The sequence below is a fragment of the Cavenderia fasciculata genome (assembly GCF_000203815.1).
Source record: "Cavenderia fasciculata unplaced genomic scaffold Scf_EU5ZYIE01BBABR-5, whole genome shotgun sequence".
Classification (NCBI taxonomy): domain Eukaryota; phylum Evosea; class Eumycetozoa; order Acytosteliales; family Cavenderiaceae; genus Cavenderia; species Cavenderia fasciculata.
This window is the reverse complement of record NW_004457690.1, coordinates 294,376-313,847: the sequence shown is the minus strand read 5'-3', so window position 1 is coordinate 313,847 and position 19,472 is coordinate 294,376. Positions and strand designations below refer to the sequence as shown.

The 19,472-nt window shown below is 32.5% G+C and overlaps 9 protein-coding genes across 9 annotated transcripts; 2 read left to right on the top strand and 7 right to left on the bottom strand.

Moving 5' to 3' along the window:
- Nucleotides 1-131: 131 nt before the first annotated feature.
- DFA_09083 (uncharacterized protein) lies at nucleotides 132-798 on the top strand (the record flags this gene model as incomplete). The annotated part of the gene is made up of 2 exons (XM_004354887.1): nucleotides 132-203; nucleotides 262-798. The coding sequence occupies 2 exons, from the start codon at nucleotides 132-134 to the stop codon at nucleotides 796-798; spliced, it is 609 nt and encodes a 202-aa protein (XP_004354939.1).
- Nucleotides 799-1,292: 494 nt separating this feature from the next.
- On the top strand, nucleotides 1,293-2,778 carry expl7 (expansin-like protein; the record flags this gene model as incomplete). Its single annotated transcript, XM_004354886.1, has 2 exons — nucleotides 1,293-1,373; nucleotides 1,441-2,778. 2 exons carry the CDS (start codon nucleotides 1,293-1,295, stop codon nucleotides 2,776-2,778), a joined length of 1,419 nt encoding a protein of 472 aa, XP_004354938.1.
- Nucleotides 2,779-2,847: 69 nt separating this feature from the next.
- On the bottom strand, nucleotides 2,848-3,872 carry DFA_09081 (uncharacterized protein; the record flags this gene model as incomplete). The annotated part of the gene is made up of 3 exons (XM_004354885.1): nucleotides 2,848-3,434; nucleotides 3,507-3,739; nucleotides 3,865-3,872. The coding sequence occupies 3 exons, from the start codon at nucleotides 3,870-3,872 to the stop codon at nucleotides 2,848-2,850; spliced, it is 828 nt and encodes a 275-aa protein (XP_004354937.1).
- Nucleotides 3,873-4,045: 173 nt separating this feature from the next.
- On the bottom strand, nucleotides 4,046-5,283 carry DFA_09080 (peptidase A22B family protein; the record flags this gene model as incomplete). The annotated part of the gene is made up of 3 exons (XM_004354884.1): nucleotides 4,046-4,168; nucleotides 4,249-5,055; nucleotides 5,176-5,283. 3 exons carry the CDS (start codon nucleotides 5,281-5,283, stop codon nucleotides 4,046-4,048), a joined length of 1,038 nt encoding a protein of 345 aa, XP_004354936.1.
- Nucleotides 5,284-5,589: 306 nt separating this feature from the next.
- On the bottom strand, nucleotides 5,590-11,055 carry tsuA (Rab GTPase domain-containing protein; the record flags this gene model as incomplete). The annotated part of the gene is made up of 7 exons (XM_004354883.1): nucleotides 5,590-6,055; nucleotides 6,149-6,364; nucleotides 6,431-8,058; nucleotides 8,143-10,431; nucleotides 10,520-10,557; nucleotides 10,737-10,767; nucleotides 11,026-11,055. The coding sequence occupies 7 exons, from the start codon at nucleotides 11,053-11,055 to the stop codon at nucleotides 5,590-5,592; spliced, it is 4,698 nt and encodes a 1,565-aa protein (XP_004354935.1).
- A 352-nt stretch (nucleotides 11,056-11,407) lies between these two features.
- On the bottom strand, nucleotides 11,408-13,223 carry DFA_09078 (uncharacterized protein; the record flags this gene model as incomplete). The annotated part of the gene is made up of 7 exons (XM_004354882.1): nucleotides 11,408-11,433; nucleotides 11,502-11,720; nucleotides 11,779-12,083; nucleotides 12,145-12,303; nucleotides 12,366-12,863; nucleotides 12,924-13,103; nucleotides 13,165-13,223. The coding sequence occupies 7 exons, from the start codon at nucleotides 13,221-13,223 to the stop codon at nucleotides 11,408-11,410; spliced, it is 1,446 nt and encodes a 481-aa protein (XP_004354934.1).
- A 191-nt stretch (nucleotides 13,224-13,414) lies between these two features.
- DFA_09077 (uncharacterized protein) lies at nucleotides 13,415-15,172 on the bottom strand (the record flags this gene model as incomplete). The annotated part of the gene is made up of 5 exons (XM_004354881.1): nucleotides 13,415-13,515; nucleotides 13,584-13,774; nucleotides 13,840-13,953; nucleotides 14,028-14,327; nucleotides 14,394-15,172. 5 exons carry the CDS (start codon nucleotides 15,170-15,172, stop codon nucleotides 13,415-13,417), a joined length of 1,485 nt encoding a protein of 494 aa, XP_004354933.1.
- Nucleotides 15,173-15,695: 523 nt separating this feature from the next.
- On the bottom strand, nucleotides 15,696-16,253 carry DFA_09076 (uncharacterized protein; the record flags this gene model as incomplete). Its single annotated transcript, XM_004354880.1, has 2 exons — nucleotides 15,696-15,868; nucleotides 15,965-16,253. 2 exons carry the CDS (start codon nucleotides 16,251-16,253, stop codon nucleotides 15,696-15,698), a joined length of 462 nt encoding a protein of 153 aa, XP_004354932.1.
- Nucleotides 16,254-16,891: 638 nt separating this feature from the next.
- adprt2 (poly(ADP-ribosyl)transferase) lies at nucleotides 16,892-19,397 on the bottom strand (the record flags this gene model as incomplete). The annotated part of the gene is made up of 5 exons (XM_004354879.1): nucleotides 16,892-17,030; nucleotides 17,107-17,696; nucleotides 17,793-18,252; nucleotides 18,342-18,565; nucleotides 18,645-19,397. The coding sequence occupies 5 exons, from the start codon at nucleotides 19,395-19,397 to the stop codon at nucleotides 16,892-16,894; spliced, it is 2,166 nt and encodes a 721-aa protein (XP_004354931.1).
- Between the last annotated feature and the right edge of the window lie 75 nt (nucleotides 19,398-19,472).

Genomic DNA, 19,472 nt, shown 5'->3' with positions numbered 1-19,472 from the left:
TTAAATAAAGCAAAAATATTTAATTTAAGTTTTCCCTCCCTTTTATTTTCAATTTTCACAAACAACTCGAGAAGTTTCATTGTTAGTTATATTTGTGCATACAAATAAGATAAATAGAGAAAAGAAAGAAAATGGACAGTGACAGATTATCAGAATTATATCAAATGTTTCAACATGCAAAGAGACAAGAAAAAATATCAAAGGTATGAGATAAAAGTATTGCTTGGTAGTACCTTGTACTAATCTCTCTCCTCTTTAAAGAATGTAATTAAAGGAAAGAGAATATTAGCAAAGAGATTAAATATTGCAAGAGGTAGACCATTCTATCCAGCAAGAATTCATAGAAAGGCTGCATCACAACCATTGGTCGTTAGAAACACTGCATTCAATGCGTTGAACAATGGTGATATCAGTGGCTACGATATCATTGTTAAGATGGCAGACGTAAAGAAACGTGACGAAGGCGCTAAAATGAGAGTATTCATGCAAAACATCATGAAGCAATATGGTATGGAGGCATTCCAAAATGCTTTACTTCAAAATGGTGTCGATGAAAACTACAATGAAGATGAAGATGAAGATTTTGAACCACCTTCTGATGAAGATGAAGATGATAGTCAAGATGAAGAAGAAGAAGAATCTGGGTCTGAAGAAGAAGAGGAAGAGGAACAACAAAAACAACAAACAAATGGATTTTTGGTAGAAGAAGAGGAATTTGACGAGGTAGATGATGATGACCAAGATAGCGACGAGTTTGATAGTGATGACGAAGATTTAGACCAAACTGATGAATTTTAAAGAAGAATAATTTACAAGTAGTATCAATCAATACAACACAAACACACACCTAAACATGTACATGGATAAAAAAATAATTTTAACTTTAAAATGGTTAAATATTTTATAACACTATGTTAATTAATTCTAAACATTTCAGTTTTAAAGTTATTTGATTGGAAATCAACCACACACCCACAAAAAGAAAAATAGTTGATCAATCTTTTTTCATTTTAAAACATTACGATATTATTTTTAGTAGTCTTTGGATATATATAGCGAGAGAGAGTGATACGTGGGACAATGGGTTAGGGTTATACGGTTTTAAAAAAATCAGATTTAAAAAGTAGATGACTAATCAAAAGTACCCATGATTAAAAAAATAATATCAAACTATTCAAGATTATCAAAGGGGCAATGGAACGGAATGGATTAACAACAAAAAATACAAAAGTATAAAAACTGATTTTGCAATCAGTTAACTAATATCAATCAATCATTAATCAAATAAGAAAATGAGAATTTTAATATTACTTTTATCTTTTATTTATATTGTAAACTCTACAAATACAAGTGTCCCATTAACTCAATGCATGGTATGTAAACTTTTAAAAAAAATAAAAGAATTATTTATTTACTTTTTTTTTTTTTTTTTATTTTTAGTCTGGAAAAGTTATTGGTACAGAACCATTAACAGTTTATGGATCATGTGGATATGGATCATATAATGGGGAGACAACTCCAGGGACAATGACTGCAACATTGAATCAAATCTTTTATGCTTCTGCAAGATGTGGAGATTGTTTTGAAATTACTGGACCAAAGGGATCGACTGTTGTAAGAGCTGTCAATTTCTGTGGTGGCAATGAATGTTCAAATGACCGTCCCTACTTTATGACTACACCCAATGCCTTTTCCGAGATTTCCGATGAACCATTGTCGACCATTTACGACGCTGGTTTTAGACGTGTATCGTGTCCAACCGAGGGTCCACTAAAGGTTCGTTTCCAAAACGATACCTCTGAATACTATGTCAATGTCTTGCTTTTTAACAACAATGTCGGTATCTCATCGGTCAGCATAAAAGGTGCCAATATGCCAAATGCTGCTGAAATGAACCGTCAAAACAACTCTGCCACCTTTTCATGGAGTCAAGCTGGCTTCAAGATCCAATTCCCAGCCACTGTCACTGCCACTTCATTGTATGGTGATAAGGTATCTGTCGTATTGAAATCATCTGACCGTCTCAAGGTGTACGAGTTTGGTAAAAACTTTGCTGTCCCTCAAAAGGTTGTTGGATCACCTGCCACTTGTCTACTTGCCAAGACCCCAACCTGTATCTACAACGACTCGTTTTCCCAAGGTTATGATACCTGGAGTTCATACTCTTACAAGGATCTCAATGTCTCTGATACCACCGTCACTTACAACAAGTCCAAAGCATCTCTACACATTAATTTGATTGGTGCAGGTTCCTATCTCTCTATTACCCGTGCCGGACAATTCCAAACTGATTATTTCAAGGGTATCAAGTTTGCAATCCGTGCCAGCAGAGTATGGAATGGATTCAATGTATTCTTTGGACAACAACAAGAATCGTGTTGGAAGCCATCGACCAACATCACTACTGAATGGTCAGAACATACAGTCCTCTTTAGCGACATGAAACACCAACACATTGAAAAGGCTATCAATTTTGGAAACAAGAATGAAAATGATGTAATCATGTGGTTGGATGATATTAGTTTTATCACCTCTCCAAATGCTCCAAACATCACTGCTGGTGCTTCAGCTGGATCCGAAGGATTAAATCCAATGACCAATCAAACTACCACTACCATGCAAATGACTGGTACTCCATATGCTCCAAGTGAAGATCCAACCGTTCATGGTTCTCACAGTGGTGACGAAATGAATCATGAATCTTCTGCCATTAAATCAAATTCAACAAATATCTCAATTATCTTTGTTTTATTATTTGTAGTATTATCAATGTTTTAAAAAAAAAGGAAAATTTAAAAAATAAATATATTTCTTTCATTCTTTATGTATTTTATTATATTTGTTTATTTAATAGAATGAATCAATTCTAAAAGTAGGAATTTCCTTTCCTTCTTTAATAAAAGAAAAATGATAGGTAGAACCTACTTGAATACTTTGGACATAGGATGGTAGTTTCCATTGACCCTTGACAATGGCAACAGCACTATAGATACTTGATGGATCACGGAGTTCCAAATCGGCTGAGAATACCACTCCTTGGAATGGGACTTTACCAGTATTGGTAATTATACTTGAAAACATTCCATAATGTTTACCATTTTCATTCCATTCTGAATTTAAAGTAGTATCAAAAGTGGCGGCCTTTTGATTGACTGGTGGTTCATTTCTAGGGTCTTGACAACTTTCTGATCCCAAATTGGTATATGCCTTGTTTGAGAAATGGTACGTACAAATACCATTTGTAGTAAAGGCAACCATAATATTTCCTCTACACTCTGTTACATAAACATCGACTGCTGGTCTTCCAACTGGAACCATAAAAACATGACCTTCAGAATCGATTTGAAAACTTGAATAATCAAAAAATAATGGTTTTGTTTGATTTATATCAAATGGTTGATCTTTACCCCCTAAACATCCTTCCTGAATACTCTCTAAATAAAAAATAATAAAAGTTTAAAAAATTAGAAATACATGATCTAAAAAATGTTTATATTTTTACTTACCAACTGATGAATAAGAACCTGTAGCTTTAAATACACCACGATCTTGAGCTGCTTGACCTCTTGCATAAAGAATATTTCCATCATTTAAAAAACATGAAATTTTAATACCAACTCTAGTTAAATCAAACCATGGTTTCAATGCATCCTTGCATTGTGTAGTTTGTCCATTCACTTGATTGATTATCGATATTATTGAAATTAAAAGTATTAATATTTTCATCTCTGCATAAACTCTAAAATAAATATTGATACAAAATATAACAATTATAGAAAAAAAATGATTTTTCATTCATCATTCGTATGAGATTTATGTGTAGTGTAGTTAGTAGTGAGAGTATTACAATTGTTAATTTCATACATCTCCATCTCTTCCTATTCCAACACACTCTGTAATCATGATCACTTTTTTTTTCACCCTCCCTCTGCAAACCCTTTTAAAACTTGGTATCATCATCACTATCATCATTATCTTTGGGTGTCAATGCTCAGGTTGAGTGTGTCTTGTTTATATATATATTATTTCTGTTGTTTTTTTTGATTTATTTAACCTTGGGCTTGTTTGCATCTGCGCTGAAAGAAATTAATTTCTTGAATTGACCCTTGGCTAATGCTACAATTAATGATCCACCAATACAATATGGAACCAAGTATAATAAAGCGGGCTAAAATAGAGAGAAAAAAAGAAAAAGTAATAATTAATAAATATACTACTATCTATTATTATTATTATTTTCACACTTACTTGAGCAGCTTGGAAAGTATGCATAACAAAGATAGTAGTCATAAGACCAAGAGCATAAGAGATCAAGTTTGAAGTAAAGTAGGTAGTTTTCATGGTCTTGTCAGAAGAGGCAAGTGAACGATCGAATTTGAGGAGGAGAGCAATAAAGATACCTGGCATGACAATATCACCGAGACCGAGCATAGTGAATTGGTAGGTGGAGGCGAAAATATCCTTTGGGAAGAGGAGTTTGATGGGGGCATCGAATGACTTGGCGACAGTGACCATGACATCAGTTCCAAATACCCAAAAGATGTCGTATAAAAAGAGACCACTCAAAAGAATGACACCGACCGAATAGTCATGCAATCCAATCAAAGAGATACCTTGAATCGAAAAAGTGAGACCAAAAATGTTGTTGGCAATCCAATGCTTGGTAGTCATGTACCAGTAGCTAATACCAAGAGCAATAACAAAACCAACCAAGTCATAAATGTCAACAGTGACACGAGTACGTTCAACAATGTATGGGATGGCTGGAATGTGGAAATCCAAAATAGCTCCTGCTGGCTTTTTGTTATTCTTCTTTGAGGATGATGAAGTAGTAGTAGAGGATGGAGTAACTGGTGCTTGTACACCAAGAATCCAGCGAATAGCAAGTGCAGTCATTTGTGAGAGTGCAAAAAGACCAAAAATAATAAAGTAATACACCATGATAAGATTAATCAAATCCTTATCAAAATACTTGAATGCTAAATATAAACCAAACAAAAATACACTACCAATCAATGGGAATGTCCATGCATCTGATTTTTTCATTGTTTCTGCCTAAAAGTAAAAGTAGAGATAAACAAGAGTTAGAAACCTATATAGAACTAATCTCTCAATCTCTCTCTATCATTCTTTCTCTCTCTCTCTCTCTCTCTCTCTCTCTCTCTCTCTCTTTACCTTTGTATCTTTAAGTGACATGTATGATCCAATGTAAATTGGGATGATTGCCATAGTCCAAATAGCGCCATAGGCAACCATTAAACCAGTACTAAGTTCAATTGCCATTCTCTCTCTCTTTGATTGATTATATACTAGTCTCTCTCTCTTTCTTTCTTTGTTTAAAAGTTAGCACGAATAGAAAAATAATACAATAAAGTTGTGAGTTGCTTGTTTGGGTGTGGTGAAGTCGCGTGGTATTTTATTTCTTCTCTCTGCATTGTCACTGTTTTTTTTTTTTTTTGAAGTCAACAAGGTTTTTTTAATTTTGACTTTTCATGTTTGATCCCATAATAATTGATCGATCGATAATTATTTGTAGAATGATCTACTTGTATATTATTAATATTAATATTATTTATCTCTTTTCCAAATTTATTTAATAATATTATTAATTTTTTGAATATATTTAATTAAAACTGGATCATTGTTGTGTTGTAAATGATCTAGTCTATCTTGAAGATGGAATTCATTACAAATGACATCTCGACATTCCTGGTAGACACTGAAATTGCCAAGTGATATGATTAGATTCTTCATCAACAATGGGTTGTCCAAATGTCTAAACATGACTGTCAATACGTCAGTCTCTAGTAAAAGAGGACAAAGAAGATCAGAGTTTCTAACCATATTACCTATAGCCCCTGCTACATTGGATCGAGTCTTTTCATCTTCCTGTGGATTATCCAAAATACAAACAAATGCATCGATTGCCGGTATCAATTGTTCGTACAATTCATCCGAATGAAATGCTGAATTACCAATTGCTATACATGCAAATTTTCTTGTTATACTATCTACATCATTACATCTATCAATTAATATTGGTATTATTCCATATCTAAAAAATAAAATATAAAAGAAAAATTAATAAATAAATAAATAAATAAATAAATAAATATTATTCTTTTTCTTTTTTTTGTTTGTTTCATACTTTGAAATGATTGAATAAAAAGTTGAATCAAATTTAAATAAATTTCCAATTAAAGTACAAGCTTTTGAACGAATTGATGAATCATGATGATTTAATAATTTTGGTAACCAAGTACATAGATCTGATTTTAATATTGATTGATAATGATCTTTACCATTCTTTACAAATTGATTTAATATTAATAATGTATTACTTATAATTGTATTTAAATTTTTCCTAAAATAAAAAAAAATATTAATTATTTGCTTTTTCTTTTTCTTTTTTTTTGTTTCTATATTTTACTTTTCAGGACTTAATAATTGATTAATTAAAGTTAAACCATTATTATCAATAAATTGTTGAGAGAATTTACTATCATTTACCAATGATGATAAAAGAATGATTGGATATTCAAGTGATTCCAAAGGTAATTGAGGAATAATTAAAATGATATTTTGAATCAAGTTATAATCCAACATAATATGTCTTATCAATGTATGTAATGGATTTGTTTCTTCTTGATTATTATTACCATTACCAGAATTCTTATTATTATTATTATTATTATTATTATTATTATTATTATTATTATTGTTTAAAAGTTGTTTTTCTGGAAGATAAAGAATATGAATAATTTGTTGAGTTAGAGTTGCAAGACCACTTGTACCACCAAATTGAATAGATGACCATTCATTTCTAATCTTTTCCAAATGTTTTGGTTCCAATAGTGTACATAGACTAATCAACAAGTTATTCTTTACGAGGAATGAAAGGTTTTGATTAGAGTTTCGAGAGAGTACATCATAGATGACACGTAACAAATGAATGACACCAAATGGGGATAATTCTTTACATCCATCTAAATTGCCATTGGTAACGGCTGCATGCAAGTGATGACATATACTCTCCCAAACACCAGATTCCAAAAACTCTTCCAGAAACTCATGTCCTCCTCTTTTTAAGAGGCTAAGTAGAATTGATACACTTCCATCCAATTGACCTATACATGGCCTTCCCATACATCCTCCTTCAATATTTCTAATCGTTGTCATTTTATGTGTTTGAGTGGCGGCGGCAGCGGCAGGTTGTTGAATGTGATTTGAAAATAACTTTCTAAGATATTTAAGTGGAATGGCTTGAGATACTTGATCGATTGTTTCAATCAACAATTCATTGTTGGTTAGGAGATAGTTTTTTTCAATATCGATAGATACCGATAAAAACGATCCAAGGAAATAAGAGGTACACGAAGACAATAGTGTATTGGCTGCATTGCCAAAAAACTTTTTAACCAATAGCTCCAAATCACAAGAGATGATCCATGGGATAGTCTCTGGTATCTGAGTGACAACAGTGCCAAGAATCAATACAATAATACATTGTTCATTGTATTGTAATTTGTCTTGTGCCAATAGATGATCCAATAGTGAACAAGTTTGTTGGTGTCCTTGCATACTAGAATCGTAGATATCAGCTTCCATACGATTGATCAATTCAGCAAACAAACGAGACGATCTACAACAATGTAGGATCAATTGCAAGATATTGTATCGGTGGTCTTGATCTTGCATGGTCTCGTAAAAGTGTTGAATGATTCCTTCTTTGGCCAATCCATCACCAATTGTATTACAAGCAGTTTGGTAGATTAGATTGTTGGAATGATTGAGAATGGATTGGAGGTTGGATGTTTGTGAAAATGAATACAATGGGAATTCCAAAATATTATTGGTAGAGGTTGATAAGAATGCAATAAAACATTGTACAATCAATGGTCTTTGATCATCTTCTTCTCTTCTGGTAAACATTTCTTGTTGTTGTTGATAATACAAACAAAGATTATTGATTATATCACTTTGTTCTAAAATTCTCTTATAAATTTCATTAAATTGTATTGGTGATTCTCCAATCTTTTTAAAAAAACTTCTTATAAACTAAAAAAGAAAAAGAAAAAAGATAATTAATAAACTTTAATTTAAATATCTTGTTTTTTAATATTTTTTTTACCTTTAAAATACATTTTGAATATTAAAACTAAAATTTGAAATTGATTTTGTTAGATAATTGATAATTTGTACAGGTGAATTAAATTGAATTGAAAGATTAGTTTGAAATTGATTTAATCTTTTTGGTGAATTGGGTGTGATTGGTCGATTTGGTTGTTGTTGTTGTTGTTGTTGCTGTTGCTGTTGTTGTTGTTGATCTTTAATAAAATAATTAAATGATAGAATATTTAAAAGTGATGGTGAATATTCAAAATAGGCGCCTACGCAATTACACATTTCAGCTAAAAGTTGTTGTAATAATTGTTGTTGCAATGGATGTTGTATTTGTTGTAATTCCGTCAAGATATGTGTCATGGATTCAATTAAAATGAAAAATATATTTCTTTTAAATAGTATATTGGTGTCATTGGTTGGTGATAATACAGGTGATGCTACATATACTGATGAAATAGATGAAGATGAAGATGATGATGAAGATGAAGAAGATGAAGAGGATGATGAAGAATAAAAAGGTGGTGGTGATTGTTGACCTCCACTTTGACCATTATTATTACATTGTTGTTGAAATAAATTAATTAAAATTCGTAACATACAACCAATTGAACTTAGATCAATTGGATTATTTTCATCCAATGGAGATGAACAACTAGCTTGCAAATGATAGATTAGTTTTTGAATCAATAATTTGTCCTTTAACATTTGTGTATTGTTGCTTTGATGGATTGATCTCGTTTCTTGTTGCACCCAAAAATCTCGTGATTCAAATGGCAAGACAAACGAATTGCCAGTTGGATCGTTGGAAATGTCCAATCTCTCAATCATCAACACCTCCTTTTGTGATTGTGGAGGTGTCTTTAATGGCAAGATCAAAGGTGTGTTTCCATGACTAGTCTTTGGTGATTGTAAAAGTTGTTGAGATGTTGGGACTGAATATCGTGTTGGTGTAGATGGTCTTGCCAATATATGATGTTGTTGTTGCAATTGAGGAGGTGAGTTTATAGAATTGGATGATTTAGGTCTATTTTGAATATTGAATGGATTGTTTGGTGTACCATTCGATGTCGGTGAAGATACAGAGATCTGTGTACCATATACTGAACTACTACTAATAAATAATGGTGTTTGTGGTCTACTATTATTATTATTATTACCATTGACTGATTTCTTTTTAATTGAAGAAGAATTTGAACCATTGATCAAAGGTTGTTGAGGTGATATGATTGGTGATTTTGTTGATATTTGTTTTGGTGATAATTGAATAATTGAAGTAGAAATACTATTACTACTATTATTTGGTGTTGGTTGGATTGATATTGGTGGTGATGATGTTGATGATGATGATGATGTTGTCGGCCTATTATTATTAAAACTATTACTACCACTATTACTAATAGAAGATGAGGGTGGCCTTTCCTTGTTGTGTCCATTGATCAAAGGACTGGATGATGATAGGACTGGAGGTGGTGGTGTTGGAGGTTTGGCTGATTTTGGTGGACTAGATGATGATGCTGATGAATTGGTACTATGTCTTCTTTGTTGTTTTAATTGCATCCATTGCTGTGAATTGTGGTGAGGAGTTTGTTGTTGTTGTTGTTGTTGTTGCTGTTGTTGTTGAACCTTGACATTATGTGTATTTAAAAATGGATGATTGATTAATTCGGACCATCCCAATTTCTTTTCAGAATCCCTATTATTGTTGTTTGTTATCAACAATACTTGTAATAGATTCAATAAATCATTTGAAAATATTCCATTTAGATTTGTTAAATTGACATTGTGCCCACCACCATTATTATTAACATCTTTTGTAGTTAATAGTTCGTATAGAGAATGACCAAATAAATACAAGTCATCAGGTGATTGTTGTTGAATTTGTTGTTGTTGAACTTGTTGTTGTAATTGACCAAGTTTAAAGTTTAGATTATCTGATAGTTTGACGATACCATCACTAGTGATCATAAAGTTGCAAGGATGGATGTCACCGTGAACGTATCGATTGGAAAAGAGATGGTAGAGTGCACTCGATATTTGTTGAGCGATCAGCTGCACCAGATTCTCTGGCAGTCCCTCTGCATCCTCGCTCAGCACCGTACCCAAGTTGCCGTAGCAACACTCAGTGACCACACACAACTCGGTCGAAGATTCAAAGAATTCGAGTATTTGAATGATGTTTGGATGCCATGATACCAATCGATGGTTATTAATCTCTTGCACCAATGCTTTAATAATCAATGTATTACCAATCGCCTTTTTATCAAAACATTTAATATTAACATATTGATAACTATACTTTTTTCGACACTTTAAAAAGAGAGAAAGTAAAAGATGTATTAGATCGAGTAGTATACTATAGTAGTAGATATATAGATATGTATGTATGTATAATTACTTTTAAAACTTTAATAAATGGTGATTGATGAATAACCTCTATTATATGATATTGTTCATTCATCTCTCTCTCTCTCTCTCTCTCTTTTATTATTATTCTTCTTATTGATAATATAGTTATCTAGTAATCAAGTCGACTTGATATATGTTTATTTGTTGTTGTTGTTGTTGAAGGTGTGAGGTGGGTGTGTTAGAGGGTTAGGTAAGAAGAGATTTACTGTAGAATTCGTGTTTATGATAGATAGTAGACTAATAGTAGTATATATACTGTATGTACATGTTATGTTATATTAGATTGATAAAAAGAGATTAAGCAAGAGATGGAGCGGTGGTGATGGTTGATGATTTAATTTAAAAAAGTGTTGTTGTTGCGAATTGTTGTTGTTATCAATCAATTTGATTGATTTACTTGAAAAGGAAATTTGTTTGTGGTGTGTGCACTTTGGAAAAGATCTGCAACAACAAATCAATGAAATCTTGCAAAGATGATCAAACAAACAAACAAACAAACAAGGTTTTTTCGACACAACCCGTCATATATTTTTGTCGGGCCAAAAAGATAAATTAAAAGAAATTCGATAGTTGTATATATAAATTAATTTTTGGTCATCATATTTTCAAAACTAAGTAAAGTTTTTTTCTATATAAATTCACATTTATTGCCATGGCAGCTGTGACCAGTCTTTGGATCGATCTTTTTTAAAATTAAAAGAATTAATTGTATTATTGTTTACAAATGTTTTTTATGTTGTTGTGCGCTTTTGATGAAGATTGATTATTATTATTTAATATAATAATTTATGTTTTAATATATTATTTATGTGTATATGTAAATGTTTGTAAATTTATAAAATAGTACTACTTTTTTTTATGATCTTCAATTGATTGTTTATAGTCTGTAGAACTTGATGTTGGCTATTTAAAAAAATATAATGTTAATAAATCAAGTCAAGAGATCATCATTGGATTTAAAATAACCATACCAGTTGAATCAACAAATGATCCAAGTTTCTCACGAATGAGATACGATTGGAATCGTTGACTTGTAAAATGCGAATAGGCAACGTAACGGCCTAAACCAACGAACATGCCCATGTTTCTTTCAATGATCTGGAATAACTCAGAGATCGACTCCTTGGCAGCTCTCTCGATGGAATATTTCTCGGGATTGAATCTCAAAAAGATAGAAGTGTCTCCGTGCTCTATTACAAAAAGGTATTAATAAGAGGTGTATTTTTTAGTTACTCACTTCATATTTACTTTGTTTGAAACCACAATCTGAAATGATAGGCATTCTTTCGAAATGATCAGAGCAGGGTTCACAAGTATGTTGGAACTCATCTATCTCAATGTAGATCACCATTTTGAGACTTTGGATTCGAATGATCAGATCTGGAAATTTTGGGCAACCAAATATCTTCTTTGAATTGAGAATCAATATGTCGTCCTCGTCCATTGATGATACATTAATTAAATATTTCTTCATTGAATCTAATGATTCCAATTCTTTTCTTAGTAGTCCAACACGACCTTCCAAAACCAATTGTGACGATAAATACTTGTATCTATAAAATAAAAGGAATTAGAAAACAATCCTATTTGTTGATTCTTCTTTTATGTTGATACCTTGATTCTAAAAACTGAATAGAGATGACCAGGTTTTCACAAGTGTCTCTATATTTGGTGTAGATTCCATCAATCAACACTCTTTCACCATTGCTCATTCCAAGTTCCTCATCAAACGGGTATCCTTTTGTTGAATAGGCTGGATCAATTCTAGGATAACTATAGTCAAAATGAATGGTTAATAAAAGGGACAAAAGTAATAAAATTATTTTTATAGTTACTATTGGATCAGTGCCTGTCTCATTCTCAGAGGAAGACCAAGAGAAGTTATAATATTTGACCAACCAACCAAACCATTTCGTGCACGATCCTCTTCAACAAGCTTTTGAAGTTGTTCCACCTTTCCTTCCACCATCTCGGCAACTTGAATTGGTTTAAAAATAGAAAAATATTTCCTCATGACCTGGTTGCTTGATCGATTGATGCCTTGATTCTTTAATTCATTCGAGATGGATTGGAAGGATGGAAAGGTGAGAGTATCCAATCTATTAATTATTTTGTTGAATGCAACAGTTTCTTGCTCGGTCCACTCTGTATGGGGGAACTTGTAAATATGATACATATTCTTGATTGTTCTGGGTCCGATAAGAATACCATTTTTGTAACGTCTAAAGTGGTCAGCGATAATCATGATGTCTGTAAATTGTTCAAATAAACTGACCAAATAATCCTTGTCTTTTGAATCCATTGATATTCCATTTGGAAATAGTTTGAATTTACTAATGAAAAAAAATTAATAAATATATGAATTATTATTATTGTAATTTGCCAATACAAACATCAATCCTTTTATATTATGGTCTGTGAAATAATTCAAAATAGGATATTTGGTTTTGATTTCATCCAAAAAAATATTCCAATCCTCTTCATCCATTGGGTTCGAATCACTAAACATCTCTGCCAATACGATACATCCCTCTTTGGTAACCAGTAATTCCATGATTTTCGGTGATCTCATTCTTTACAAAGATAAAAGGTTAAATATATTTTTAAAAAATGTGATTTCGAATGATTAGTTACCTAGCTCTTAGTTGAGTGACACATTTCTTTCCATCTTTCTCATTTGAGTGCTTATACATTGATTGAATGGTGTCCCATTCTCCAGGGTGCTTGTTAAATAGATCCAATAATCTAAAATCATCCTCTAACAGCCACTTTGAACAATTTCTACTAAAATGTTTGATTTGGTAATCTATGTAGGGGGTGGGGATGTTGGGGAGTTTCTCGTAGAGTTGATCCAATGTTATTTCTCCACCAATACGTTGCTCGATTAAATCAAGTTGATCTTCTGTCCAACCATTTGAATACCCATGGACAATTCTATTATAAATCTCCAAATTAAGTTGGATGAACCTGGTGAAATTGCTAAAACTATAAAAATAAAATATTTGATAAATATCAATCAAATTTAAACCTGGTATTTAGTATCTAATACTTACAATTTTGTAAAGTCAACATCGCCAATCTCTCTTTTGTACTTTTTGATGGTGGCCTCGAGATTCTTGCCTCCACTATTTTGATGGCCAATCTCAACTTTTCAAGAGTGTCAATGTTGACATTTTTTGTTGACTTTGATTTAAACAACTTACTTTCCATTTCCCTATCTAACAAATTAAAACTTGATCCAATGCTAAAAATTAGAAATAAATATTAACCTTTTACTTTTCGAGAGTAGCCAGTAGTAGGTGTATTTACTTTTTATCTTCTGTACTAACCGCATCGCAAATCTTTGCAAACACAGTGTCGAGAGAGGCATAACTAGGAGCAATATGACGATGACTCACCAACTTTGCTCTAACATAATGAGCTCTGAAATAAAAAAAAATATAAACAATTGGCAATTCGTTGAACCATATTATTATCAAATTATTAAATATACATACATATCTTCGAGTCTAGTATTTAAAGGGTTATCCATCTTATCAAATCCAATATCATCACTAAGTTGGGGATAATTGACTTTTTGATTACTATTATAAGCTGTGATAATAGTATCAACCAAGATACCAATTGATTTTCTTGAAAAGATCATTGGTGAGAGCAGATCCAAATTTAAAATGGAGGTTATCAATTCTTCCATCGTTGACTTTGGAGCACCACTATTTATATATCTTGTGCAATCCTCCAACTCTACTCTCTCATATCCTTGCTTTTGGCTGATGGCTTTAGCAACCTTTGAAAATCTAGATTAAATTAAAAAAAGTTATTAAAGAATGGTTCAAGAGATTGTAAAGATGATCGATATTTACATTATATTAATATCTTTATCTCTTTTGAATATGGGGTGGACTTTTTTAATCAAAACTGGATCTCTCAATATTAATGTCCCCTTCTTTTTATAGATTCTGGGATCACCATCAAGTAGAATTATCATCATTGTGATGACTTTATCCTTGGATAAACTTCTGGTTACCTCCCATCCAAGGACAAGATCAACAAGTTTTTTGAACTCTTGATCCGTAGTGTATCTAGTAATGTTGGCTGTGGTGGAAATTGTTGGAGTGGTGGGAGTGGAGAATGTGGAGAGTGTGGGGACTCTAGTTGTAGAAGTGGATGTGGTGGATGAATCGATTACATCATCATCTTCTACTTTTTTGAAACTTCCATGGCTTGTTTTGGGGAAAGAAAAATCCAATTCCTGCTCCTCACTCTCCATATCAATATTTCTCTTGTTCTTTGTTAAAGTTGACAAATTGGTTCCAGTTGCTTTGTTATTTGACAATTTGTATGTGGAATTTGTGGAAGTTGGTGTGATGGTAGAGGAGACACTGGTGGATGTGAAATCATACTCCTCTCCCGTCAACCTATCTTTGAGAGAAAGTTGGGTTGCCTTTCTAATGTCCTCCTCTTCACTATCAATATCTTCACTAAAACTATCTTCTTCCCCTACAGAGTCCTCCTCCTCACTCTCATACTCTTTTATTTTCTTTAGTCTCTTATAGTTTGTTGTGGGGACTGAGAAATCAATGACGATCTCTTCCATGACCTCTTCCTCTTTCTTTCTAGTTTTTCTATCTCTTTTCAACATATTTCTATCTATCTATCTTTATACTGTTGAAACAATAAAAAAATGGTAAAAAAACAGCCACTTTGAAATTGACTATTTTAGAAAAAATCAACACAAAAGAGTGGCAAAAGACAACCAATGACTTATAACAGATAGTAGTACAACCAATAAGAATTATCTATATACCAGATGAGAATAGTAAACAACACATCGATCATTTATCCTTTATTCATCAACCAACATTGATCAACAAGACCACCATCTCCCACTCACAAGTATATTCTAGCTATCATACAGCTGTTCAATTGTGTATATTGATGTGTAATAAATCCTCAAACAAGATATTTTCAACTAAATACAACACGATATCCATATATCATCTCTGTTATCAATACTTTTGCTTATAAATGTGTATGGGAGAGTAATGGTTCAATATTAAACAATTTGTTCACCCAGAACCAGTAAATACTGTAAAAGTGGAAACCCAGTCAATGGATATATATATATGTTTGAGTATGATTGTGTTACAGTGTAGATGGTAGATTCAACAGGCATTGCTGTCTGTCCAAGTAGTACCTTTACACTTGTGACATTTAATGAGTCTATTACCATTCTTATCGGCACGACAGCTGTGACAGGCAAATTCTTTATGGACTCCGGTACGACCAGTACCTTGGCAATGCCAGCAATTAACCAAACCATCTGTACACCATTTACCTAAATAACATTACATTTTTGAAAAATCGATCATCAGATTAATTTTAATTTGAAAAGAGATAATAATAATAATTTAAATCTATCTAAATAATATACATTTCTTTAAAGCTTCACCAGTCTTTTTGTTTATAGGGGCAGGCAATCCAGTATTTGGGTCAATGACAATATCAGAGGTTGGTGGATTCTGACCCATGGGAACGGTTGGAGCTGGACCTGGGGCATAACCTACTTGTTGAGGTGGGTATCCTTGTGGTGGGTAACCTTGTTGTGGTGGGTACCCTTGTTGCGGTGGGTACCCTTGTTGTGGTGGATAGCCTCCTTGTGGTGGTGGGGCATAATAACCTTGTTGTGGTGGAGGTGGTTGAGCGTAATATTGTTGAGACATTTTTTAAAAAGTAAAAAATATATTTGATTTAAAAATAGATAAATAGATTTTAAAGATATATAAAGAAATAAAGTCTTTATGCTTTGTTTGAAAATGTGAAAGAATGAAAAGAAAGAGTGAGAGAGAGCATCTCTATGTGTTTGTTAAAAAATGCTAGTGAAAATACCAAGAAAATCAACTTACGTGGTCTATAGCCACGTCCGTACGGAAGAGAGACAATGGGTAATTTTTGTTAGATCTCCATGAAAAAACCGATCAGCACCAACCAATCATCTGTTTTGGCATAAATTCGAGACATTGATGAGTTTTTCGCACCTCTTCCCACAATTTTCATGCCCTGATTGGGAACTGTTTGGTTTTTTTTTTTTTTGTTCGCCATTATTTTGGATTTAGAGTTGGTTGTGAATTGTCAACACCATCACTATATTTGATATAGTAAGCTGGTTTACCAACATGGTTGATATAGATAGATTGTAGTAGTTGTTGTTGTTATTGGGGGAAATCTATTAATAGTTTTATTTATTGATTGTTTTAATGTCATATGAAATCATCATTTTTTTTTTTAATGTACATCATCATCATCATCACCATCATCGTCATCGTTCATTGTTCATTGTGTGTGATTAGATTAGATTAGATTAATTTTTAACATGTACTTTGAGGATATATCTAATCTTTACTTGATCAATATCATAAACGATGAATTCATTATGTGAACAACTAGTGTTTAATCCACTCTTTACAATCTTTCCACCTGGAATATGTAAACCTTGTTCACTAGAAAAAATAGAAAAAAAAACATAATTAATCATCTACGATGGATAAATAAATATATTTCTGTGTTTATACATACATTGGGAATTTACCATTTGGATCAGGATGAGACATACCACGAGCTTTAGTGGAATGAGTACCAGCTGGAGCCTTTTCCATGTATGTATCGTGGTCTAGTTCGTTCATGTTACCAAGAGCAACCTCACAAAGGATCATAATGGCAGTTGGTTTATCACGCGAGGTGCCACAGTAACTGGCACTCTTTGAGATACAATCGGCAAAGTAGATACCTTTACCAAAACGGTAACCAGTTTTTGGTGCTTCGGGTGGGGCAATCTTGAGACCCTGTGAAATGATACCACACCAATTGGTCAAACGACTACCGTGCCACAAGAGCAACTTGTTGTCATTCTTTTTCCATGGGTCAAAACGTGGTGCTTCACCTTCTCTGTCGACAGAATAGATATCGTCAACACTCAAACCAAATCTAAAGTAGCTAGTATCGTGTGAATCCATGGCATATTTTACCAAATTCTTGTAGGTATCGGTACTCTTGTCCAATGGTTTGATATCTGATTTCAATTGCTTATAATAAGCTTCAAGTAAATTGGAATCATCATCTGCTGAATCTTTAATTAATGTTGTTGCAATTTCAATATCTGCAAGACTCTATAAAAAAATAAAAAAATAAAAAATAAAAAGAGGAGAAAGAAAGTTAATATATATATTTTTTTTTCTTTTTCTTTTTTTTCTTTTTTAACTTACAGCCAACATATTAATTTTATCTTTAAGATGAGAAATTGTATCAATGTATGGTGGAACATTGAAACCAAAATCATGAGGGATAAGAGTATAGAATCTTGAAGACAATGATTGTAATTGATCTCTTCTACACTTGCCATTGATTTCAGTTTCGATATCCTTTAATACTTGATAGCCCTTTGTGATTTGATTCTTGTGGAGTTTGCCAAGTGGTGACTTTTTAAGATCAAATTTGGCTTCGACCAAGGTTTGCTTCATCATCTTTACATCGAAAATAAGTTTGATAAAGTTTTGTACACGGTCATCGAGTGAACATTCAGTCTTGTGAACAACTGGCTTTTTCTTTTTCTTTGGTTCTTCTGCGTCCTTTACAGAGTAATCCATTTCTAATAAATCATATTTACCACTCTTTTTTACAAAATGATGTCTATTATCAAATTGATTTGATGTTTTTTCATAAAACCTAAAAAAAAAAAAAAAAAAGAGAGAGAAATAGAAAAATTAGAATAAATATAATAATAATAATAATAATAGAAAAGAATAAATATTTACTTTTTATAGAAATCAGATTTGGCACCACTAAGAGAGTAATGATCGAATGGTTTTGATTGACCAACTTTACCTTCACGACCCCATCTAGTCCATACAACAAATTGGTTTGCATTGTTATCACTTTGAAGTAATTGAACAATATAAAACTTGTTATTGTTTTGTGCAATTTCGGTTTGATTCAATGTTGCATCATAAACATCTTTGCCATCATCATAAACATGAAACTAAATAAATAAAAGAAATAAAAGAAATAAGTAAATGAATACATATCTAATAAATTTTATATATATTTTGTTTACATACATCTGAATTTCTTGGGAAATTAATATCAACAGCAGCTCTTCCTTTAATTTGAATCTTTGTTTTTGATCCATCATCAGAATCTGAATCTGAATCTGAATCAGAGTCTAAATCTGAATCTAGGTCGGCCAATTTCTCTGCCAATAACAAGTTTTCCTTTACTTCATCATCCAATTCTTTCTTTGTCTTTTTTGGAATGGTAGTGGTAGAGGTAGTAGAAGTAGTAGAAGTAGTAGCTGGTTTTTGTTTCTTTTTTGATCTCTTTGCTTCTTCGTCTGATGATGATGATTCGTCTGATGATTCAGAATCAGAGTCTGGTTGAACAACTTGTTTCTTTGCTGCTGCTGCCTTTTTACCTCTTGTTGCTTTTGGTTTGGCTTGTTCTTCCTCTGATGATGATTCAGAATCAGATTCATCTACCTTCTTCTTGCTCAATGCATATTCACTTTCCTTTACTTTCTTGCCAGCAGTAAGAGATTCGTGGAGGAAATCTTCACTGACAACAAAGATACCAGCATCTAGTGCCTTTTTGATAGTGACACTGCCCTTGTTGTAGTCGGCCTGTGTTGTGAGGACATGAGTGACCTTGGCAGAGTAGGTCTTTGCGGTCTGTGCACCAATTGACTCCAACAATGACACTAATTCACCTTGAGATTGTGTAAATGTACTACCAGAGAGTGCAACCACACATCCAGACAACATGTTTGATGCATTCTTTGGTGAATCATCATTTAATACTCTTTTTTTTGGTGGCATTACTTTACTTTACTTGTTGTATCTTCTAATTGTAAATTGTATACTACTACTATCTGCTATCTGCTAAAAAAAAAA